We start from the raw sequence: 24,837 nt of genomic DNA, 5'->3' as shown, positions 1-24,837 counted from the left end.
TGCTTAATGTTCCTTTATATTGTTTTTGAATATGTATTTATACATGTATTTTAAATCTGTATCTTGATATATGAGTGTCAAGATATTTCTTGTTTATTTTGTTGAATTAATGTGCATTTCTTAATTCAAATGTTGAATTATTATTATTATTATTATTATTGTTTTATTTTTATTTTTTTTTACCTTACTTTGTTAAAATAAAAACAAAAAAAAGATATTATTTTAATCAATGTTCTTCTTATTCAAGTTTTTTCTGATGTGGATTTTGTGACCTAAACTGACCACTCAGATATAAGGAAGTCAACATCACCCTGTGTTGTCATGGAAACTTTAATGACATCCATCAATGTGTTAACCACAAATGTTGCTGATCATTGGTGGACAAATATATCTCCTCTGCTGCTGCTGTCACATTCTCAGAATAACACTTCCCCTTCAGTTCTCAGGAAAAAATTACTCGAGTTAAAATAAGGAAGCAACAGACATGAGAAGAGAAACATTTCACTTCGTTTCAGTAAGATTACTTTTTCAGAACGTGCGAACATCAGGAGAATAATTCAGGTTAGTTTACTCTTCACTCTTCATCACTTCTAAAAACAACAAAAAGTATTTGCATCGTCTCTTTCCTCAGTTCCTTTGCTGATCAAAGTTATGCTTCCTGGATTTAATGTTGAAGTAAAAATTAATGATTAAAATACCTCAGACATAAAAGTTGTTTTTCTATTTTTCTCTTAATGTCATCACAAATTACTGAGTTTATAAACATAAATATTTGCAGCTAATTTAACAAGAATAAACGGTTAAACACACAGGACACAGTCACTGACAGGAAATGATGCCACTGAAAAATGCAAATGAGTTTATTTTAAAAGGAAACGACATCAGAGACTGAATCATTTGTGAAAATAACAGCAGCAGTAAAGCACCATGGCTGCTTTCAGATGGATTAAAAGGATTTTAATTGTGATGCTGATGCTTCAATTCATAGGTAAGGATCAAAATGACAAGTTTTCACTGAAACAGCTAAGTTTTATAGTTATAGCTGGTAGTCATTACATGTCATTGTTTTCACATTCTGTTGAATTTTATTTTGCATTTTAGCAGCACAAACTGAGACACAGCCAACCTTCCTCACTGTCAGAGGTGGAAATGAAGTCACTTTGCCTTGTGGAGACAGGAGAGACACACATGATGAATCTGATGAAATTATTTGGCTCTTCAGTGATAGACAGAAAACTGAAACAAGAGAACTGGTCAAACTTGGAAATTACCACAGAGAAATGAAAACTATATCAGACAGACTGAGTGTTACAGCAAACGGTTCTCTGCTTCTACGTGACGTCAGAGTGGATGATGTTGGCCAGTACGCATGCCAATTGACCAGGTCAGGACAACTATATCGCTTTGTAGTGGATCTATCTGTAATTAAAAGTGAGTATTTACATCATGTAAAAACTAAATTTGTAATTTTACATTTATATTACAGTAATAATGTAGTGATTAAGTTAATACAATATCTTTTCTATAATTTCTCTATTGTCACCAGTTACTGAGCAGAAGAACCCAGATAAAGTCAATTTGTTCTGCTCTGTGGTCGACTATGATGACTGTCTACATGAGGTGAAGTGGCTTTATGAGGGGAAAGAGGAAAAACCCTCATATATGGAAATATCCCCACATTCCTGCTCTGCCACTGTAACATTTCCAACATCTCACCTTCATCAGAAATTAGACATTTATCAGTCACTAACATGTAAAGTCACAAACACAGTCACTAAATCAGTTCAGCTGTTCCCCTTCAGTCCTCAGTTTTCAGGTAAGAAAACATTTGTATTCATGAAATATTGAAAATCATCTCTAACAATATGCTCTGTTACAAATTCAACATATTGACTGATACTACAAATATACATTTTTGAAAGCTGTAATTTAGTGACTTGATGCAATCTGCTGGGTTCTTACTTTTTTTTTTACTTGAATTGTTGACCAGACTGCAATATTTGAAAACTAGGATCAGTTAGAATGTATGTGAGATTTCACTTTTTAAATCTCTTTTAACTGAGTTTCTGTTTTTCTGTTACTTTCACTCAACTTGTTTTCTGTTTGCTGTTCAATATCTTATTTATTTTATTTTATTTTTTTCTTATATTGTGTTTTGTGTAAACTATGAACTACTTTGGTCAACTGCTGTTTTAAGTATACAATACAAATAAATTTCTCATTGACATTGAATTTAAATTATTTGTAAAGCACCTTGATACCATATTTGCTGTGAAGTGGTGCTGTATACATAAACTGAACTGAAGTGAATACAGCATCACTAAGCTAAGTTTATCCTCATGTTAAAGCTTTTTCTGTTTTTTTTATTTCTGAAGAAGAAAATCAAACAAAAACAACTAAAGAAGTAGATAAAACAACCAACTCAGCAGATTTTCCATCAGCAAGTAAGTTGCCATCATTTAAACCAATGCAATGACCTTCTGTCTCATCAGTAACTTTCATATTGTACCTTGAGACTGATTAGCTGTGTGTTCACATTGTTTTTATTATAATTAATGATCTTCTTAGGTTTTCCATGGTGGTATATTATTGTTCCACTCTGCTTAGCAATGGTTTTAATGGCTGTCCTGGTGATCATCAGGTGGAACAGAAATAAAGGTGAGATCATTCAGAGGTGGATCTTTTATTTCCAAACTATTACATGAAAAACCTAGAAATTAAATTCACAGTTCAATTTTCATGTTTTATGTCTTTAGCTACAGGCAGTAGAGCGTTAGCATTAGCAACAGTAGGTAGAGACCTGATGTAAAAATGGTCTGAGTATGTAAAATGTGTTTAATAAGAATTTTTTAAAATACATTCATTATTTAAGCCATTTTCATCTTGATAGTCATGTTTAGAAAATACTCACCATTGTGAACATATAAGTCCATTTCTGTGTCGTTTCAGGAAATAAAACACAAACTGAAGACATCATGGTGAGTTTCAACATTTACACATTAAATATAGTTTAGGTTTGATTTTAGATGTGTATTTTCCTGTGGACTGGAAAAAGTCTAACAGGGATAAAAAGTACTGCTACAATTTGGTTCATCAAATGTTGAAACAAGATCAAGAGTTGAACACGAAGGAGTCAGTCTCAAGAAAACAAACAGACCGGAGGTTTTATTCACCACAGGGTTGTTTTAAAACAGGCCGATGATAAAATCTTAGTGACTCTTGACAATACTGATTTTATTTCAGGTCAGAGTCCAAACATAGTTTTAAAGCATAGTGACTTTAAATATGTAAAATAAGATGTTTACTGTCTAAATTTGCTGATCTAAGGTTCCCCAAAATAAAACGGCAACGAAGCAGGACCTGAACCCGGAGTCTTCAGTGGGTCCAGAAACCAGTCAGAACACAGTAGGCTCACACACACACACACACCCCCACACACACACACACCTTTGGATTTCTTCCCATATCAGGACATTTGGTGACTTGCATTCATTTAAGTCATTGCTTTTAATGCTAACTATAAGTGTTGCCCGTTCATTCCTAATCTCACCACTTAATACCAGTAAACCTAAAAATGAGGATCTGCTGCCACCACCAGGCTTTGGTCCTAATGAGGCCTATTGGTTGTCAAAAGATTATTGAACATAAAATATTCTAAATAAATAGCCTGACAAGTACAAAGACATGTCCAACAGTAAATACACACTGCTGTGTTTGGTATTGTTTGTTGATTCTTGTCTTTGTGTTTAGTTTTAACAGAAACCACAGTGACTGATCAATGAAACTTTATTTTCAAATCCTGTCTGCTTTAATTAGGTCAAATGTTAATCAGGTTTTCTTCTCTGTACAGATTGAGCCAGAGGACGGTCTGTCTTATGCCTCCATCAACTTCAAGAAATCCAAAAAGAAAACAGGCAATGTGAGTTTTTCAGTGCATTAAAGAACCTGCAGATATTTAACTTGTATTTAAATAATTTAATTTTTGTTCTTTTAGTAAAATAATTTAACACAGACTTTCTGGAGGAAAATTGTCATAAACGTGTTTCAATGTGATGTGAAATTGGATTGTTATGATTTTGATACATCCTATAATGAATGTGATTTTTCCTTCCAGGTCCCTGAAACTGTGATCTACAGCGCTGTGGGAACTTCTTCCTCTTCTGCTGGAGTTTCCTCTGATACAGACTGTCTTTATTCTGCAGTCAACAAGAAATAGAAAAAGCATTAAAAGCTTTACAGCTTGAGCAAAGACACAAAGTACTAAGGCTGAGTCTTCAGTGCAGCAGGTCTCAACTCCTGGCCCAATAATCTGCTGTATATTCTCCTCTTCTCTCTGTCCAGCAAAGCAATGGTTAAAAACACAAAGTCAAGTCAAAAACTAATATTTTGACTTGATTTCTATATTTTTGTTATTTTTTTATTTTTTTGCTTTTGCTGCAGATTATAGACAGGTCAGAATATAACTTTAATATCTTTTTACACCCAAGTGTGTCCTGTAAATACTGCCCCTAGAGGTGAAACAAGGTATAAACTGTCTCTAACATACCAGGACTTTATGGTCTTTGTCACAGATTTAAACTAAATGATGCGTTGGCTTGCTCTCCAGAGGAGATCCGTCGCTCTCTACAAGAAGATTTTGAAGGTCATAACTATCAATGCTTTCCTAGCCTGGGTAGTGTGAGAAAATCTGACTGCCCATATAGACCAAAATTAGATTAAGTATGTTACTGCTTGCCATATAATAGTGAAACACAAAGTGAATAGGTCAGAGCAGCTGGAGTCATAACATGAATAAGCCAGAGTCATCGGACGGTTCAGTTCTGAAAAGTGACGTGTCCAGTTTGTAGCTCATCCTGCATGACGTAACGCATTGATCATCTGTCATCTGACTCTTATTTCTGCTTTTAAAGGAAACTTTCAGAGTTAAAATAGGGGACCAACAGATCTCATATCAGTCAAACATTGTCTCTGTGTTTTGTACAGCAGTTTATCAGCATGTAACATTGTAATCTGAGGTAATAATAAGTCTTCATTGTACTTTCCACATCCGTTAATAAATAATATAATGGAGAGACACAGCTGGGAAGTCTTCACAGTCAGTTCCTCAGTTTTATCCTCAATGAAAATGTGTTCCTCCCTGCTGGTCTTGAGAAATCATGAAACAAAAATAGCAAAATGTGTCTCAGTGGCCATGACGGGTGAAACCAGGAAGTAGTGACGGCTCATCATCGCTTCATGACTCAAAGCTTCATTCACTGCTCACTAGTGGCATCTGGTGGTAGAATGAAACTGTGACAGCTTGTCACTGTAATAAACCACTTTAACTGTATTAGACCATAGCAGTGTATGAAATGTTGCCACAAAGTTTTTGTCCAGACAGTAAAGTCTATTCAACCATATTTCACTGTCATTTCTTTTTAGTTTTTAAAATGTTTTATGCTCAAAGTAATTTTGCTGATATGTTGACAGTCAGTTGTGGTTCTGCTTTTCGTCAATAAAGAATTTGGTGTTTTATCATCTTGGGACTGAAGTTCATTCTGATGTTGGGACATGAAGGCCGAGTTTTGCTTCAAAGAGGAATTTATTTCTGACAAACCACACGACCTCTGCTGCATTAGCACAAACTACACAGCTCTCAGAAACTAACACCTATCTGCACATCACTACTAAGTGGTTAAAGGAGTTATTTCAATAAAATAAAGGTAACATAATGATAATCAGCAACAAAGCATAAACCAGTGAAGTGGTGCATGTTTTATGTGCTGCAGAGCTCAGTCAAACTTAAACATGTCCTGCTTTCCCATGAGTAATGCAGCCAGTAGAAACTAACACTTCAGCACCCACAGCCAGACAGCTACAATGTTTCATGTGACATCATACCATAGCAACCACATGGTCAGCCATTTTTTTCTGTGGTGCATGGAATCTAAATGCATCCATTCTCTGAAACGGATCTGGTGGGTTTGTTGCCAGAATGACGTTTTATTGAAACTGAAACATCAAAATGTTTTTAATTCATCCTTTCAGTACCAGAGGTGAGAAAACATAAAAGGAGGTCAGAGTGAGGTAGTGAGCGCTCACAACCCACACAAACTGCATCAGAGTTTATATTTTAAACTGTTTGAGCCTGAGCCATTTACGATCAGGACTACAAGAGAAGACGGACAGAAGCAGAATGCTTCCATACGGATGGACTAAAATGTTTTTACTCCTGATGATGCTGCAGTTGACAGGTAGGACCAGATCTAACACAAATACATAAAAAACATAAGTGGTTTAGTGCATTTACAGCTCAGGGCGATCCTTCAGAAAATACTAAGCCAATAAATAATTTTGCATGTCTCCTTTATGCACCATGCTGCTAATCTTATTGCAACGACACAATTTACTCATATTGTAGTTCTAACAATATTGATCAGCTTTGACAAAACACAACTCTGCAGAACAAAACTAGATAAAGTTAGATGCACACAGGAGTTTTACTGAGTCGGCTGGTTGAAAATAAATCTCAATGATTGAGGGAAAACCTAGCAGAACTAAACCACAAGTAAGAAGTATTTATGGAAATGTAAAGTTTCCTGACATCACGAAGCTAAACCCAGACTGTCTGTCCTTCACCTGCTCCATATTACCATAACTTGTGAACATGAAGATACTTAAAGTGGCAGCGTTATATAAAATAACTTCCTGAAGGATGAGTTGGAGATTTTACAGAGACAGAGGCCCAATATCAAGTAGCTAAATTACAGCATTAAGTTTTTTTAAGTCATATTTTAAGTCATTTTTATAAGAACTGAAGTTAACATAGGTCCTTGATTATGGTGTATGCCTGGAAAACACATAATACCCTACTGTCAATTTAAGTTTTTACTGAAATATAAACATAACTGAAGGTAACATAGCCACTTGATAAGACCATTTTATAGCCCAATGTGCTCAGAAAATACATAATCCTGATTGTTCTTCCTTTTCCACCTGTGGTTCATTTAACAGGAGCATTTAACAATCCACTCACTTTCACCATCGGAGAGGGACATGATGTCAGTCTTCCCTGTGGGAATTTGACAGATAATCTTAAGAAGTGTAAATACACCAACTGGTTTTTCCACAAATCAGGAGCCAACAGAACAGTGATGCTGTTTGAACGTGGACAGATTTACAAAGCAGCCAAAACCAAATCAGACAGGCTGAGGATTGCAGCCAACTGCTCTCTGCTGATGAGGAGGGTCACAGATGAAGATGCTGGTCGTTATTTCTGCAGACGGTTTGCAGCAGGACGACAACAAAAACCTGATGCTGAGGTGATTCTGTCTGTTCTTGATGGTGAGCATTTAAATTATTTAATTTCAGCTCAAACTGCCTTTTTATGCAACAGTCTAAAGCAACTTAATATTAGACACCATGAAGCATAATGGTAATCCTTTCATGCTTCTTCCACTACAATCATAAATGCTTAGAAACGTTCCTTATTCCTAGTGATTAAAATGTAATTTAAAAAGTGACCAAGTATTACAGTTTTAATTAACTAGCTTTGTATATGAATCAGATACACTTGATTAATCTCTTCTGTTTTTTCTATTGCATAATGAAAGTGAGAAGCATAAATGCATATAATTGATGCCAGTTCTATTACATGTGTATCTATACTTCCCATTTGACGAAACTGCAAAATTTTCTTTATTTCATCAATTTATGGCCATCAGTTCTCAGATTCCTGATGATTAAAAATATTCTTTGGGCATAATGGTTTATATAATTTCATCATTAAATTACCATAAGCACAAGTCTTACTAGTTGTTTTTTTTTATTTTCATTATGTCTAAATTTATGACTATATATTTCTCATGTTGTACTATATAACAAAATAAAAAATATATTCTTACTTTGTTGTGGATTTTATTTTTTGATTGTCAGATTCAAGTTCTGCAACTACTTCCAAAGAAATTACTAGGCCAACAAACCAGACAGAAACATCTAAACCAAAAACTGAAACACCAACAAAACCTGCAGGACAAACACCTGGGATCCCCACAAACAATCCAACCACAGGTAGACTCATTCTCATCATTGTAAAATATACAGTTTAAATATCAAATTATTTGGTTCATTACATTGACAGTACAGGCTAATTGGGTCTCTACATAATATACTGTGAGACCTTCTGGATTAATGTTCCCTATAATGTTTGCACTTTAAATGATCCCAACACTCAGTATAAGCTCAAGATTTTCATGTGGTGGATGTTATTTTCATTCATTTCTGTCAACAGCCACCATGAGATCATCACTTCTGTCCTTCTTCATTGTCCAAACTGGAGACGACGTTACTTTGCCCACCGGAAACAGATTCAACCAGGAAAACTGTGAAGGTTCCATCTGGATCTTCACTGATCCTGGAACCAGGGAACCAGTGGTGCTGGTGGACAGTGGACAGTTAACGGACATTGCAGAAACTAAACTGAACAGACTGTTACTGGCTGCCGACTGTTCCCTGGTTATAAAGAACGTCTCCGTTCATGATGTCGGCTCTTACACCAGCAGAACGTTCGTCCTAGATCAACTCCAAGGACCAGACTTCCAAATTTATGTTTTTATCATAAACTGTGAGTGTTAGTTATTATTTTTACTTTGATTTAAGCTAATAATTGGTCTCCAATTACTTTTTCAATGTGATCAGTCCACCATGATGCCATTGTAGCTCATTTGCTGAATGCTCTTTCATTACATCTCTGCCTGCACCAGTAAGTGAACAGAAGGAAGACGACAGAGTCACTCTGTTCTGCTCCATGTTGGAATTTGCACACTGTAGTCACTCAGTAAGGTGGATGTTTGAGGGGGAAGAGGAAGTGACATCAGAGGTGGAGATATCAACAGGTTCCTGCTCCTCCAACGTGACTTTTACTACAACCGACCCTGAACAGAAGTCAGCACTTTACAGGTCACTGAAGTGTGAAGTGATGAATCCGTACACAGACGAAGTTCGGCGGTTTGTGTTCAGGCCTCAGGCCTCTGGGGAAAAATCAGGTGAGGCATGTTTAAAATAATATAAGTTAAAATCTGCATTTGTAAGTTTTACATCAGTCCTTATGGCATGGTGGGAGCTTTGTGTGAAGTTTGACGCTTTGAAACACAAATGGTAGGAAATTCAAAGCCAGTGACAGATTCTGGATGGATGCTGATGCTTGAAATTCATTTTTCACAGCTAAAGTTCAGCCTGACATCTAATGTGCAGCTTTTCTCTAAATTAGTTCCAACAGAATCATATACATTTTTATTTTGTACACAGCGCTTACTTTAAGGATTCACATTGTCATTTTGCTATAATGTTTTAACTTTGTAGTGTTTAAAGTCTAACCTTTTCAGAGTGGAAATGTCTGTTTCTAAGAATATTATGTTATTGTTTTCAGACTTTGCATATTTGATGAGATGCATCATTGTATCTATCGGTTTGGCAGCTCTCATAATTTCTGTCGTTCGAGTCGAAATCTGGACAAAAACTAAAGGTCAGACAGTTTCCCAAAGTTTTTTGAGTTTTTTGGTTGAGGCTGAACTAAAGTTGAGTTTTTTACTCTTTTCAGGAAACAAAAAGATTCCTGGGATTGTGGAGGTAAATCTGGAACAATGAAGTATTTAAAGCTGCTTAAATGATATTTAACTATTAGGTTTTCAAAGTAGAGCCTCAGTTTTCCAAACTTTGAGTGTTTTGTTGTTTTTTCAGAGCGACGGTGATGAAGATGAAGATGAAGAAATGGTGATCTATGAGGAAATTGGAGATTTTTGTTCTTCTGTGCTGCTGAACCAATGAACATATAGAAAATACAGAAAGTTATTCAAAACTGAACATTTATTCATTTCAAAGTGTGAATTATTAGCAGTAATGTGTTTATTGTGTCACATAGTTTCTGCCTCTGCTAAGGTTCTAAACAGCTTAATTTTATACTGAGTTATAAAAAATAGTTTTCTTCTTATGTACCTAAAGAATCAATTTCTGGATCTGATTTTAGGTTGTGAGCATTTTTTTTATTATAGTGCAATGTGGGAAACTTTGAGTTACTTTTTATTAACTCCTGATATTAATTTGCTTCTTAAGATATTTCTAACCTACAGATGCTGCAAGATAAATTAAACTCTTGGTCCTGTTTTAAAGTTTTTACTAATTTGATTTTTCACTTGCATCAGATCCACTCATCCACCCGTCCGTCCGTCCGTCCGTCCATCCATCCATCTTATCTCCAGCTAACGTTCCGGGCGAGAGCATCAGATTCTGGTTTTGATTTTTAAAGTTTCATATGAACATCACTGCACATTATACTTCTGCAGTAACCTCAGATTTCTGCGGTTTTGTTAGTAAGGCCTCTTTGATAAACTGTGTGCTGGGCTGAAAACTAAAGCAGACTGTTTATATCTTTTTTTTTTTTAGTTTTTTGTTTTTGTTTGTTTGTTTTAAGTGTTTATGCCCATATGCATCATAACTGTCTGAAAGTAATAATGATGATGCAAAAATCCTTCCAGCTGCTCAGCATCTATGAATGATTGTCCTGACTTGCGAAGAAAATTCAGATTGGATGTGGAGTCATTTTTAAATCTTGGCACAGATTCTCAGTTGCCACTAGATGGCGTAAATGTCCTGTCAATATTACATTCTGTTACTATTACATTCAATCTAAGGGTGCAGCTCTGACAAATCAAAAGAAGCGAAGCATTAACCAGGAACTTGAAGGCTGCCTCATTTTAACTGGTCAGTTTCTAAACTGGAAATAAGTTTTAACAAATAAATAACTCCAATACCTTCAATTTTGAAGAAAAAATCCCCCAAACAAAGTGGGAGACATGGCAAAGGATCCTGGAGAACAGTAGGGATTAAATGCTGTGGGACTCTCAGATCCAAACATATGAACAAGCACTGACTAACCAACCTGACATCATCATGGTGGATAAAACAGAAAAAAGGTTAAAAAGGTGATAGATGGAACAATGCAAAGAAGGAACACAAAAAGCTCAATAAATACCAAGGAGGAAATGCAGAAGCTGTGTAGAGTCAATGCTTTGGTTCAGTTCATCATCTGCGCATTTTCAGCTGTAATCCTCAAACTAGAGGAGATTCCAGGAAGAGAGGAGCGCAGTCAGTCCTAACCCAGCTAACCAACAGCTCATCTACTGAGCAAAACCCTGAAGCTCCCAGGCCGCTGATAGAAGGCGATGCTTCAAATGGACCCGCCTGAGTGGAAACGTTTTTCTCTTTATCAGATCAAGAAAAAAAAAAAACCCACCAGACCTCATCTGCTGCTACATTCAGTTCAGTCCAGCTGACATATGAAACTAACATATCTATAACCTCAAACATGATCACATTTCTACTGGTTTTTTGTTCTTCAGTATATAAAAGTGTGTTTGACACATCAAAACTAGAAAGTAGTACTATTACATAAATGTTCCATTTGACCGCTATAATTAAAATAAAAAAAATGAATTAAAATGTTCTAAAAGATTTACTCGAACAAGTTCCTGATGTGAGGCAAAAGTTGAACTCATGAGGAAGTGACAACTTGCAAACAGCCTGCAAGGTTTTCAGCTTTAAGAGGAAACCACTGATAGTCTGAATCATTTGTTCACAAGACGAGACAGAGGAACAATGATCTGATATAGAGATTAAAATGTATTTACAGCTGATACTGATGCTCACAGCTTCAGGTAAGTAAACCTTTAACAATAACATTACAAAGCTGAATTAATATTTATGCCACATACTTTTTCATTAATCAGTGTTTTGTATGTTCAGTTTTATCCATTTTCTGTCTTGTTCTCTGAACAGCAGCTGCAGGGCAACAATCATCTCAGTTTGCAGTCAGAGTCGGTGATGAAGTGACTTTGCCTTGTAAAGACGTGACTGATGGTCAGAATAAATGTGACGGAACAACTTGGAGCTTCATCCGTTCAGTGTCAGTGACGCTGTTTGAAGCTGGACAGATTAATTTAACTCTACCAGACAGACTGAATGTGACTGTTAACTGTTCTCTGGTCATAAAGAAGGTCAGCATGGAGGATGTTGGTCGTTACACCTGCAGACAGTTAACATCAGGACAAGAAGGACCAAACTCCTCTGTTTATCTGTCTGTTGTTCACTGTGAGTATTTACATGTTTTCTGTTCAAACTATTCTGTTACAACACACTAAAACAGTAGAGTTATTAAGATTACATAACTTTTTATGTCTCAACTTCTCCATCTTCACCAGTGACTGAACAGAAGATCGAAGATTCAGTCGTCTTAAACTGCTCTGTGGTGGATTATAACTTTCATAGACACACAGTGGAGTGGCTGTATGAGGGGGAAGGAAAAACATCCTCAGATTCAAAATCATCACCACCCGTCTATCGTTCTACTGTGATCCTGACAACTTCCCTTCATCAAAAATCAAAATCTTTTAGCTCTATAAAATGTAATGTCACAAATATCTCAACTAAAGAAGTTCAGCTGTTCACCTTCAGCCACCAGTCAACAGATCAGGACACAGATCAGAATACAGGTGAGAACATAATGGACAATCCAAACTGAGAGCATCTATAGACTTCATAAATCTCACAACAAAACCAGTTTCACGCATTTTGAAGCTTCTTCTCATCGTCTTTTCTCTGAAAAATATATATTTTAGCTATCATCTAATGACAAAATCCAAAAATAATGACAAACAGAAGATCATTGTTTCTCATTCGGTGATTAGTACTTGGATATCGGTGCTGTTGGTACATTTTGTCTTATTTAATCTCAATCTCTGTATTTTCAGGTTTTCTTCATGTACTGTACGTACTGAGATGTTTTGTTGTGTCAGTGGGTTTGGCGGCTCTCCTTACATCAGTTATTACAGTCAACATGAAGACCAAAAACAAAACGGTGAGAAAATTCACAGATCAAACTGTTACACATGAAACATCCTGGGAAACCAGGATTTTCACAGCTAAAATGAAAACCATGTTAGTTCTGCCTCATCAGCAAACAAAATGCAGATGAATGTAAACAGATGAAGATTATGAATATAACAAAAAACTGGTTCAAACATTTTACATCTAAAATAGCCAAACAGGAAGTTATGGCAGATATCAGAACATCACACTATTGATTTATTATTGTTGTAGTGAGAACTGTGAGAAATTCAAGAGGAAAATTAAACATATTTTGTTTTCAGCAGAGGCACATGGAAGATAATGAAGATAAAGTCATGGAGGAAAACAGAAAATCCTGATGCTGCTGTCAGACTCTGATCAACAGAAATCAGTTCAACTGAAGGAAACCAACTGTTAGATTTAGATTTTAAATAAAGGAAAACAGTTTCATTAAATAACTGCAGGCCTGTGAAGTGGGATAAGAATGTTTATGAATAAATGAATGAGGTGTTTTTGTTGTGAAGTGACCCAGCCAGTAGAGAGCGCTGTTGGACTTACAGCTCACATCACTCTCAGATTGAACATCACAACCTCTATGTCAGCTGCATGTCAAAGCAAATTCAGCTGTTTCATGTGTTAAATGACATTTATTTTTATATTTATGACATGTGTAACAGTCAGGGATTCATATTTTTTTATAAAGTTTTCCCTAAATAAACAAGCTGCTGCTTTGTTTGCTTTGGAAATCGTTCCCTTTCAGAAGTGAGCTGGAGATTTTTTCCAAATATTTTCCGTGATAAACCAAAAATATGTAATTGTAAAAGAAAAACAGTTGATTTAAGTGTGTTGTTGCTCTGCAAAATTCAAAATAAAACTTGGCCGATAATAAATAATATTTGGCTTTAGGTTGTTTCATGCGGTGAAGAACTGTGGGGAGTTTAACTGAAGCAGAGAAGGTCTTGTTCTTTTGTGCATGTGGGTCAGTTTGGAAACAATTCACACTGAAGTCAGATATATCCAGCATTTTAAAAGTAATGTGAACGACCATAAAAAAAATCTGATTTCAGAAAGTTTGAGCATCAAGAACTATCGCGTGAACGTTGCCTCTGTGCATTTTGCAACCCTTCTTGCAGATGTCATGTAGAAGATGCTTCCTGTCATTTTCTCAGGGTGACGCTCCGACAAACCAAAAGAGGTGAAGGGTTAACCAGGTACCTGCCAGCAAGCTGCTCTAAGGCCTGGCAGGCCTAATATGTGTGTCACGCATTAGACTGGATAACCAATGATGGACGAAGCTCTAGTACCTGAGTAAAGTATTGATACTCGTGGTCAGCTACAAGTAAAAGTTGCTCAATAAAAGGTTTGCACATGTAGAGGCACTCTGCCCGTCCCAGCAGCCCCAAAAGAATGAAGAAAAACAAATAACAGAAAAGACTTATTATCCCCCAAACAGCAACACTAGTAACTAAAAGTAATGCCATATTTAACATAAAAGCTACAAACATGGAGCTGAGATCTGGCCATGTGTTTCTCCATTGCTGAGTTCAAATGTTTAAATGGAAGTAGGAGCTCAGCTCAGCACACATAACGAAGACGACAGAACGCCAGATCCCAGGTGTGAGCAGCGACTGTGATTGGTTCCCCTTCTTATGGCCAATTGCATTTCAGTAAAGAAAAGCAGCAGCGGACTACGAAGCTATGCTGAGCCAAAAGACACGAGTAACAACAAGCATCCTGGAAATGTAGTGAAATTGAAAGTCAGAAGTTCCCCAAAAAATTAATACTGAAGGAAAGATACTCAAAAAATGTACTAAAGTACAGCATTAAAGTGAATGTACTCCGTTACCGTCCACTACTGTGGTGCTACCAACTGCACCATGTGCAGAACCTGAGAAACTCTGAGAAACTTCTTGCAGATGGTAAACTGATGTGGAAGAAACTTCCTGCCACATTCTTAGGGTGATGCTCTGGTAAACCAACGAGGTGAAGGGTTAACCAGGTGCCTGCCTGCAAGCTGCTCCAGGGCCTGACTCAGTGGCGCAAAAGGTGAGTATGCAGCGCATGCAACACATAGGGGCGCTGCACCAGAGGGGGCGTCAAAACCCCGTGTGGAGGGGGCGGCGCCCCGATGATGCCTTCGCATACACTTCACTGCGCCCTTACGCTCCTTCACCTCATGCACATGTAAATGTAAATGTAGCGAGTTTTACCTTTCACATGTCTTCGTCTCGGGGGGTGTACCTTCCTTTGGGGGGGGGCACCGATTTATGTTTTCGCATCCACCTGAATTATATGTAGTTGTGCCACTGGCCTGACTGTAGGAGGTGTGACATATAGCAGACTGGAACTGACTGATAAATAACTACTAGTCTAATTTAGAAACATATCTGACAAGGAAACCACTTTAAAATAAAAAAGTAAGAAATAATGAGAAATATATACAGACAGACCAAAAGTTTGGACACCTACTCATTCAATGAGTTTCCTTTATTTTCATGACTATTGACATTGTAGATTCACACTGAAGGCATCAAAACTATGAATTAACACATGTGGAAATATGTACTAAACAAAAAAGTGTAAAACAACTGAAAATACGCCTTAGATTCTAGTTTCTTCAAAGTAGCCACCGTTTGCTGTGATTACTGCTTTGCACACACTCTGCATCCTCTTGATGAGTTTCAAGAGGTCGTCACCTGAAATGGTTTTCTCTTCACAGGTGTGCCCTGTCAGGTTAATAAGTGGGATTTCTTGCCTTATAAATGAGGTTGGGACCATCAGTTGTGTTGTGCAGAAGTCACAGCTGATAGTCCTACTGAATAGAGAGTTAGAATTGGTATTATGGAAAGACAAAAGCAGCTAAGTAAAGAAAAACCAGTGGCCATCATTACTTTAAGAAATGAAGGTCAGTCAGTCCGAAAAATTGGGAAAACTTTGAAAGTGTCCCCAAGTGCAGACGCAAAAACCATCAAGCGCTACAAAGAAACTGGCTCACATGAGGACCGCCCCAGGAAAGGCAGACCAGGAGTCACCTCTGCTGCGGAGGATAAGTTCATCCGAGTCACCAGCCTCAGAAATCGCAGGTTAACAGAAGCTCAGATCAGAGACCAGGTCAATGCCACACAGAGTTCTAGCAGCAACTAGCGTCTCTGCAACAACTGTTAAGAGGAGACTGTGTGAATCAGGCCTTCATGGTAGAATCGCTGCTAGGAAACCACTGCTAAGGATAGGAAACAAGCAGAAGAGACTTGTTTGGGCTAAAGAACACAAGGAATGGACATTAGACCAGTGGAAATCTGTGCTTTGGTCTGATGAGTCCAAATTTGAGATCTTTGGTTCCAACCACCGTGTCTTTGTGCGACGCAGAAAAGGTGAACGGATAAACTCTACATGCCTGTTTCCCACCATGAAGCATGGAGGAGGAGGTGTGATGGTGTGGGAGTGCTTTATATATATATATATATATATATATATATATATATATATATATTTCATTTTATCATGAGAAGAAGCAGCAACCAGATGACTTGCTTCTGTTCTCACATTCGCTAAGCTTACAGATGAAACTAACACCTCTAACCTCAGACACGCCCACATTACTGTTACTTGTTTTTCTGTTGTTCTTTGATACATAAAAGTTTATATTTGACATATATGGAAATAAATAACAGTAATAAATAAATACACAGTGAGATGTTCATAGTTTTTAGAACAAGCTAGAAATGAAAAGGAAAAAAAAAATCATAAGGAAGCAAGTCCCAGATGCAAAACAGAAATATTATGTCATGAGGAAGTGACACCTTGCAAACAGCCTGCAAGGTTTTCAGCTTTAAGAGGAAACCACTGATAGTCTGAATCATTTGTTCACAAGACGAGACAGAGGAACAATGATCTGATATAGAGATTAAAATGTATTTACAGCTGATACTGATGCTCACAGCTTCAGGTAAGTAAACCTTTAACAATAACATTACAAAGCTGAATTAGGATATACGTCACATTCTCTCATTAACTGATGCTTTCTTTGCTCCATTTTCTGTCTTGTTCTCTGAACAGCAGCTGCAGGGCAACAATCATCTCAGTTCACAGTCAGAGTCGGTGATGAAGTGACTTTGCCTTGTAAAGACGTGACTGATGGTCAGAATAAATGTGACGGAACAACTTGGAGCTTCATCCGTTCAGTGTCAGTGACGCTGTTTGAAGCTGGAAATATTGATTTAACTACACCAGACAGACTGAATGTGACTGTTAACTGTTCTCTGGTCATAAAGAAGGTCAGCATGGAGGATGTTGGTCGTTACACCTGCAGACAGTTAACATCAGGACAAGAAGGATCAAACTCCGTGGTTCATCTGTCTGTTGTTCACTGTGAGTATTTACATGTTTTCTGGTCAAACTATTCTGTTACAACACACTAAAACAGTAGAGTTATTAAGATGATCTAACTTTTTATGTCTCAACTTCTCCATCTTCACCAGTGACTGAACAGAAGATCAATGATTCGGTCATCTTGAACTGCTCTGTGGGGGATTATAACTTTCATAGACACACAGTGGAGTGGCTGTATGAGGGGGAAGGAGAAACATCCTTAGATTCAGAAACATTACCACCTGTCTTTCGTTCTACTGTGATCCTGACGACTTCCATTCATCAAAAATCAACATTTTTTAGCTCTATAAAATGTAACGTCACAAATATCTCAACTAAAGAAGTTCAGCTGTTCACCTTCAGCCACCAGTCAACAGATCAGGACACAGATCATAAGGCAGGTGAGTGCATAATTAACTTATTTTTAAAAGTTAAAATCTGTGCTTCTTCTTGAACTTCTATAGATTACTGTATTTTCAATAATAGAACATTAATTTAGGTTGTTCCTGTTGTAACAGAGACTCCACACTAAAAAATAATAGATAACCGATTACATAAAATTAGCAAAAATAACAATATAATAAAGCAAATAGGCCTAAAATGATAATTACAAAATATTAACCTCACCAAAATGGTTCTTTTGAGTAATGATAAGCAGTTGATATCTTAGCCACTTCTGAAGGCTAAGATCAGCGACGATGGCTGACTGAGTGGAGGTTTGAACCGACAACCCACAGCTTACACCTTCACCCCACTAACTGAATCTAATTTCAAAAACTAAAAATCCCCAAAAGAACTTTTTTTAAGAATCAAACTTCCACATGAACGTGGATGGAAACTTTCTCTTCATCTTTCTAGTTTCCTCAGTTTGAGCACTGATTAACATAAACTCTCTTTCCAGGTTGCACTTGGTGGCATATTGTTGTTCCTGTGGCTTCAGGAGGCGTCTTCATAATCATTCTGGTGTTCATCAAGTGGAAGAAAACTAAAGGTCAGAATATTCACAGATTAATCTTTTAATCGTTCTAAGTTTGCATGATTGAGCCATTTTACTGCATCAATATTATCTTACCATAACAGAAGACAATGACTAGCATATACTTTGAACAAAGTGCTGAAAGTGAAGACAAGTTTGTTATGATCCACTGCAGAATAAACTGTTTGAGCGAATCTGAATCTGGTGATTATTAAGGAACAGAACAGATTATTTTTAATTGCACTATGAAGCTGAATTCACCTCCATCATTTTTTCAGGAAGTGAAATCAAGAAGGAAGAAAACACAGTGAGTTTGCATCAACGCTTTTAGGTTTTGCACTACAAATCATCGTCTCTGTAGAAGATCATAGTGATAGTAAACTTGTTAAAGTTTTGGTCCAAGTTAGTAGCTGTAGGATTGACCAGTTCCAGCTGTGATGTGGACAAGTTTCCATATGTTTCTCTAGTAAAGCAACATGCTGGTCGTTCCTCCTGCTTGTTTATTGTTCACAACAAATTGCTGAAGATTTTATAACAAGAATAATGTTCACAATATTAGCATTAATTAACGCACATATACTGACAATGGAATGAGTCAAAAACTTATACTCACATGCTGCTTTTCCTATATTTTCAGCAGGAACCGATGTTACAGCCTGAAGAAACAGTTTTGGCTCCAGAAACCAGTGAAGCTGTGGTAAAAACAAACACAGTAAACCAGTTCAGATTGGAGTTTATTCTCATTAAACTGAGTGAAAGTCACTCTTGAATCTTATTTACAGATTAGCTTAAACTCAATAAACTGTTAGTCAGTCTACTGTTTTCTGCTTATAGGTTGAACCTGAGGGGCCGGTGTACTACGCCTCCGTCTGCTACGTCAGTAAAGCCAAGGGGAAAGCACAGGTGAGTGATTTATTTTAGTATTCGTCATGTTAAACATAAATCACAATTTTAAAAGTGCTGCCTAATTAATTTACATTATGGCATAAAAATGTTTGGAACAACCCTTTAATGACAGATTGTTCCTTAAACCAGCCACCTTACAGGTGTGTGTCATTACTGGGTATTTGCATTGGGACAGTGTACATATAACAGGTGAAGCAATGAAATGTGAGGGCGCAGCTTGTTGCTTGACGTTTGCCTTGAAAATCCAGTTCATTTCATGAGGTGTGAACACACAACAAGACTCTGATGAGGATCAAACAAGTAAACTCTGGTCCGCCTAAAAACTAAAGTTTCAGTTCGATTAAAGTCAACTCTCGAATGCAGCCAGACTGGAGATCACTGCAAAAGCAGGAAGTTGACTACAGCACAGGGCATTCTGGGTAAATACAACAAAAACAAAAGTGAGAGTCTACTGCTAGCGAAAGAAATGACTTGTGTTCTTTTACCAAAGACAAAAGAGAAATCCTTCAACCGCTAAAATCTGATGTCACTCCATTTCTGTTTCCATTACATGAAGCAGGAAGTTGAGCTCACTGCCTTCTTCAGAGGTATTTGTGTTTCCCTCAGTGGTTCTTGATGCAGCGCCACCACAGGCGAGGAGGGGAACAGGTTTTTCAACTAGTTTGGATCGTTTGACACAGTGCAGTGTGAAAACATACCACACCAACTGAAAATGTAATAAATGTTATAATTGTGGTCCCCAATCAAACTGAGTCTAGTGGACTATCAGGTGTGAAAACACCTTAATTACTCTACCTGCTGATTATGCACTTGTTTCTAGCAAGTACAGGGACTAAGTGGATCATTTTGTTAGTAAAATCTTAGCAATATTTAGTGATCAGGAATACTGTCTAACTGCAATATTTGTTTTAAGTCAGTTAAATCAAAACACTAAGGGACGGTGGGTTCATAGTGTGAAGTCAAAGGTCTTTTAATAATCTTGCCCTGGTTGGCCCTCTGGCTAAATGTTGTTTTCTTGTCTGTTTTTTAGGTTCAGTCCTCTGTGGACAACTCTTCTCCTGAAGATCCCGGTGCTCAAGAAGCCGTCTATGCCGTAGTCAAAAAAACAGAAACGGCTGATGTCACTGAGTGAAACTGTTTTAAAAAAATATTGGTTTTGGTTTTCAAAAAAAGTTTGCTTTAAGCAAATTTTAGCTAAAGAACTAAACCAGACCTAGTATCAGCATTTTACTAGCCTGATCATTGCTTTGCAGTACAATTCTACCTGATTCTCATCTCCCTTCACTGTTCAGTCTGGGATTTCTCCCATTGAAGTGGATTCCTCTAGTACAACTTTTAGCAGGCCAATCAGTGAACAGAAGGAAAAGTTAGGACCGTTGATGTCGCTTTTCTGCGCTGTTTTATAATGAAGTGTTAGCAGTGGCAGGAACTTAACGAAGCCGTTCAGTCTGTGTTTTCCATGCTTCCAAATACTGAAGTGACAATAACACACATCATTAAACACAATGTTTTTTCCAAATTATCCAGTTTGCTTTTCCACAAAAGCAAACATTTTTGCGTCATTATAAACATTTCATCCAATAAACGTTTTATTCTGAGTGATGTGGAGGATCACAGAGAATTTAACCACAGAATTATTATTTATCCTAGTACTTCTGCAGATACTAAGAACCGTTTGTAGAGCCTGCGATGGACTGGCGGCCTGTCCAGGGTGACCCCGCCTCTCACCCAAAATGTTTCGTTGGAGATGGGCAGCAGCACCCCTCCTGACACCACTAGGGACAAGGGTGTAAGAAAATGAATGGATGGATGGATGGATGGATGGATGGATGGATGGATGGATGGATGGATGGATGGATGGATGGATGGATGGATGGATGGATGGATGGATGGATGGATGGACAGACAAACAAAAATCTGGATATTTTTCTATAAAAACCCTGGAGCTTTGAGCATTAAGTTTAAGTTATGGTACTTTGCAGATCTTCATTATTTCTTCCTATTTATAGATTCTCAGCCATCCAGGATGTTCCTCCCAATAATGAAATGGGATTTCCTCCCTTGGACATGTCCAAAAGTCACTAGCTCAAAATATTAATTTTGTTAATATGATGATGATGGTGTTTTATTTATTTGTTGTTTTTTCTTTTTTGGTCTTAAATTAGAAAGATCAAAGTGAAACTAAACTTGGGACTTTCAGACCTGGTTCTCAAAGTGTGATTGGTTGTTGGACTTAATGAGCCCGCCCCCACAGATTCTGATCAAAATGTCTCTCTTGCTCAGAGCTGAAACCCAGGAAGAGCAAGTTGCTGCTCTCAAGTAGAAAGAGTTAATCTAATGCTTGTAATCTTTTCCATCCTGAAATAAATTAAACATTTGTTGGATTGAGTTGGTGACCTATGTCTGTCGATCTAAAGGAACATTTTGTACTTTTTTCTCAGCAAGTGGTTTGCATGCGTAAGCTGAGCTATGAAGCATAATTGCTTAAACCACAGCTAAGCTAGACCAGTGCTGATAACGCAGCTCCCACATTCATGTAGCATGAACAGAAGAAACCACTTTTCCAACCACACACCTACATCCGCTCACACAAACTTTAATTAAATATCTCTTAAATTCATGCACAAGGCCAGACAACTCAAAATATTTGATTAATCCAAGCAGGTTGCAAATCTGCAATTTCATTGTTTCTATAATTACCTTTTTTAACTTTAAATGATCAAAGCATAGGAAACTATTGAGACAGCAGAGTCACCACTTCAGAAGAGGAAGTGACCGCTCTCGCAACTCGAGGCCCATCTCCTCTCAGACTCACTGTTCAGTAAACATGACAAGAGATACAGAACAATGGCTGAACAGTGGTGTATAGATAATAATAACAATGTGCAACATAACAGAAGAACAAATTATATACACTTCAATATGAGTGGGAATGTGAGACAAGCGAATATAAAGTTAATCTCACTGGTGCACTTCATGGTTTAGACTTCTTAGTAAACAAGATTTCAGATATTACAGACTTCAAAAGCAGAGAGTTAAGTGTGAAAACATTTTTCACCATTAAATAAAAGCAAACATTTATTGAAAGTCTAATGCAGCAAAGGACGGAGCAAATATAAAGGAATAGACGTCATAATGAGGAAGTAAGAGCTGAGTAACCACAGAAAGCATCATGTTTACAGAAAGCCACTTTTCAGATCCATCTGTAGATATCAAGCAGGAAACTGTTACCTTCTGACTGACTCATAACCCTGCAAGTTCTGCACTTTATTCTAGCTGTTAATAAACGAATGTACAAAGTTTTTAAAACATATGGTGACGCCAACATGTCTGTGGTGGAAAGTTAGAGACGACGTGACGGGAAAAGGTTTGAGCTGAATGTGAGAGAAGATTAACCCGACTTTAAGCCCATCTGCAGCCAAACGATTCGATTTTACTCCATTTTCAATCTGGTTGGAGATTTGGTTGCTAAGCAGAGAGTCATCAGCACCCAGATCTCACAGGTAAAGATTTAGAAATAAAGGTTTTATACAAAATAAATATCTTATTAACCCTTAAATGAACAGGTGTATTTACATATGGATCACTTGTAATTGATTTGTAACTGCTGGACAACAATGATTATATTGTATAACAACATTTTAATGGGACCATTGCTCAAATCCTGTTTTCCTCCAACTGCGGATAAGGAAGAAAAATAAAATATACTGTGAAACTTAACAGCTTTAAAATTTAAAAATTAATAGAAATTCCAAAGTTATAACTTTTATAGGACACTGAACAAATGCAGAGTGTAAATAAGATATTCAGCATTTTATAATTGTACATCTTTGAATTAGAAGCTGTTGAAATGTAAGGACAGCCCCACCTGGTGGTGGCGAATAATAATTACATACTATGAAATTCAAAGAAACGAATTAAGAAATTACTCGAAAATTTCAGGAATTCATGAAAAATTTCAGCGTTTTCATCCATTTTCAGGGTTTTCTTGGGCAAAATTAATGCACACTGAGAGTAAACAAAGCTTATTTAATATTAAAATTGTTCATCATTGAATCGGAGGGTGTTAAACTTTAAGGATGACACCCCATCTGGTGGTGGAGTATAATAATTACATTGTATGAAATTAAAGAAAAATATTACATAAGCTCTAAAAAATTAAATATTGTAAATTTCAAAAATCATAGAAATTTGTTGAAGTATTTTAAAAGATGTTCAGGTACAAATTTAAACAAAGCACAATGAGCGTAAATAAAACTTACTATTTTAAAATTGTACACTTAGAAATTAAAAGCTGCTAAAATGCTTTAAGAATTACAGCCCCATCTGGTGGTCAAGAATAATAGTTACACTGTAAAAAATAAATGAGGTGCAAATTCTGATTTGTTCCAAGAAGGAAGAAGATGTTAAAACATATATACTCAAAATTTTACAAACTGTGAGAAGAAACTTATAGAAACGACAAAGTTCTAAAAATAAATTATGATATTGGACATATATTTATAATGCACATTGAGAGTAAATAATTCATAATATTTTTAAATTCTACCTGTATAAATGTGTTTTAAGGGGAAACCATGCAAAAAGTATCTTATTTTAATAAGTTTGTGCTCTTATGGGCATAGATCTTATTTATTGTAGACTGTTATTTAACTGGATTACTATTTGATCAAACTGGAACCATTAAACAACCTAAAGCTTAAATTACTTCTTTCCAAGCTGAATCTTATGAAAAAGCTTTCTGTAGCCATCATGATTTACGTTTGTTGATTTCCTGCTAAGCCAGTGGAGTAAAGCCAGTTTTATTCTGCAGCTTGGAAAATGTCTTCAGAGAGAATTTCTGATGAGATTCTTATGTTACGAAGCTCATCAGACATGAAGACAACAGAATGAAATGAAAGTGATTATTTGTTATACAGAACAAAACTTTACAAAAAACAGTAATAATTCAGAAAGATGAAACTCATGGGGAAATGGCACAATGTGCCTGTTTATGTAGCATAAACCAGCCTGACGGTGACTGAAGGCACCACACGGAGCAGATCTCAGGCTGAGCAGTGGGTGGCACTGTGACTAATCTATGACTGATCACAATAGGAAACGGAAACAAGAACACCTCAGCACTTAAAACTAAAAATAATATTTCATTTATCCTTCCGGCTGTGAACAGGTAGAATAAAAAGTAGCTTTTCAGTTTCATAGAAATTTGAAACCTTCTGAGGGACAAAACTTAAAACAGAGAGAAAAATGTTGCTGTGTTTGTTAGTTTATGTAAAACCTCTTAATGATCACAGACTAAAAGCAAATATTTTGTAGAATTTACTTTATCTCATATTTCAATGACGTTAAAGACTTTTTTGTCTTGCAGATTTTTGTAACCACACTAAACATTTTATTTCCTGTTTTATTTGTAGACAGGGGAAAACCTGCAGCTGCTGCTGGTACTGAGATTCGAAACTAACACTTTGTTAACCACCTCTGCATCTAGCAGTTGACTAAACGCCTCTAATGCAGCTGGACATTAAACTCATCAAAATAAAACAAAAAGACAAAAAGCAACAAAACATACCCTAAAAACTACTAGATAAATAATTACAGTGAAAATGTCAGACTTTTGTTTCAAAACATGAAATAAATGTTCATTAACGTGTCAGAGGTGTGTGAAGCACAAAGTGTGAACGGTGAGGAAGTGACGCCTCACCAACACG

General features: G+C 36.7%; 4 protein-coding genes across 7 annotated transcripts; all 4 read left to right on the top strand.

Moving 5' to 3' along the window:
• The first annotated feature begins 93 nt into the window (after positions 1-93).
• On the top strand, positions 94-5,517 carry LOC106912409 (uncharacterized). Its single transcript, XM_014979235.2, has 10 exons — positions 94-561; positions 813-988; positions 1,102-1,431; positions 1,547-1,816; positions 2,376-2,444; positions 2,569-2,658; positions 2,950-2,978; positions 3,328-3,405; positions 3,851-3,919; positions 4,115-5,517. The coding sequence occupies exons 2-10, from the start codon at positions 928-930 to the stop codon at positions 4,214-4,216; spliced, it is 1,098 nt and encodes a 365-aa protein (XP_014834721.2). The 5' UTR covers positions 94-561; positions 813-927; the 3' UTR covers positions 4,217-5,517.
• Positions 5,518-7,053: 1,536 nt separating this feature from the next.
• LOC106911619 (uncharacterized) lies at positions 7,054-10,145 on the top strand. Its single transcript, XM_088001977.1, has 7 exons — positions 7,054-7,323; positions 7,915-8,049; positions 8,270-8,602; positions 8,742-9,023; positions 9,407-9,502; positions 9,578-9,606; positions 9,718-10,145. Exons 1-7 carry the CDS (start codon positions 7,134-7,136, stop codon positions 9,802-9,804), a joined length of 1,152 nt encoding a protein of 383 aa, XP_087858103.1. The 5' UTR covers positions 7,054-7,133; the 3' UTR covers positions 9,805-10,145.
• A 1,447-nt stretch (positions 10,146-11,592) lies between these two features.
• Positions 11,593-13,772, top strand: LOC148153100 (uncharacterized). 2 transcript variants are annotated; one of them, XM_088002094.1, is made up of 5 exons: positions 11,593-11,690; positions 11,812-12,123; positions 12,234-12,524; positions 12,783-12,889; positions 13,185-13,772. In XM_088002094.1, exons 1-5 carry the CDS (start codon positions 11,654-11,656, stop codon positions 13,236-13,238), a joined length of 801 nt encoding a protein of 266 aa, XP_087858220.1. In that variant the 5' UTR covers positions 11,593-11,653; the 3' UTR covers positions 13,239-13,772. The 2 variants fall into 2 exon arrangements, with proteins under 2 accessions (XP_087858220.1, XP_087858219.1); XM_088002093.1 differs by having other exon boundaries at positions 13,182-13,772.
• A 2,682-nt stretch (positions 13,773-16,454) lies between these two features.
• On the top strand, positions 16,455-21,513 carry LOC106911620 (uncharacterized). Of its 3 annotated transcripts, none has more exons than XM_088002092.1 (8): positions 16,455-16,825; positions 16,936-17,247; positions 17,358-17,648; positions 18,149-18,238; positions 18,502-18,530; positions 18,864-18,920; positions 19,058-19,126; positions 20,160-21,513. In XM_088002092.1, the coding sequence occupies exons 1-8, from the start codon at positions 16,789-16,791 to the stop codon at positions 20,259-20,261; spliced, it is 987 nt and encodes a 328-aa protein (XP_087858218.1). In that variant the 5' UTR covers positions 16,455-16,788; the 3' UTR covers positions 20,262-21,513. The 3 variants fall into 3 exon arrangements, with proteins under 3 accessions (XP_087858218.1, XP_087858217.1, XP_087858216.1); XM_088002091.1 differs by having other exon boundaries at positions 16,456-16,825; positions 16,939-17,247; positions 18,861-18,920; XM_088002090.1 differs by having other exon boundaries at positions 16,459-16,825; positions 18,861-18,920.
• Positions 21,514-24,837: the final 3,324 nt, after the last annotated feature.

This window comes from Poecilia mexicana, unplaced genomic scaffold (genome assembly GCF_051168715.1).
Source record: "Poecilia mexicana isolate PSO_F unplaced genomic scaffold, ASM5116871v1 scaffold_21, whole genome shotgun sequence".
NCBI classification, from domain to species: Eukaryota; Metazoa; Chordata; class Actinopteri; order Cyprinodontiformes; family Poeciliidae; genus Poecilia; species Poecilia mexicana.
This window is presented reverse-complemented; position numbering and strand designations above follow the sequence as displayed.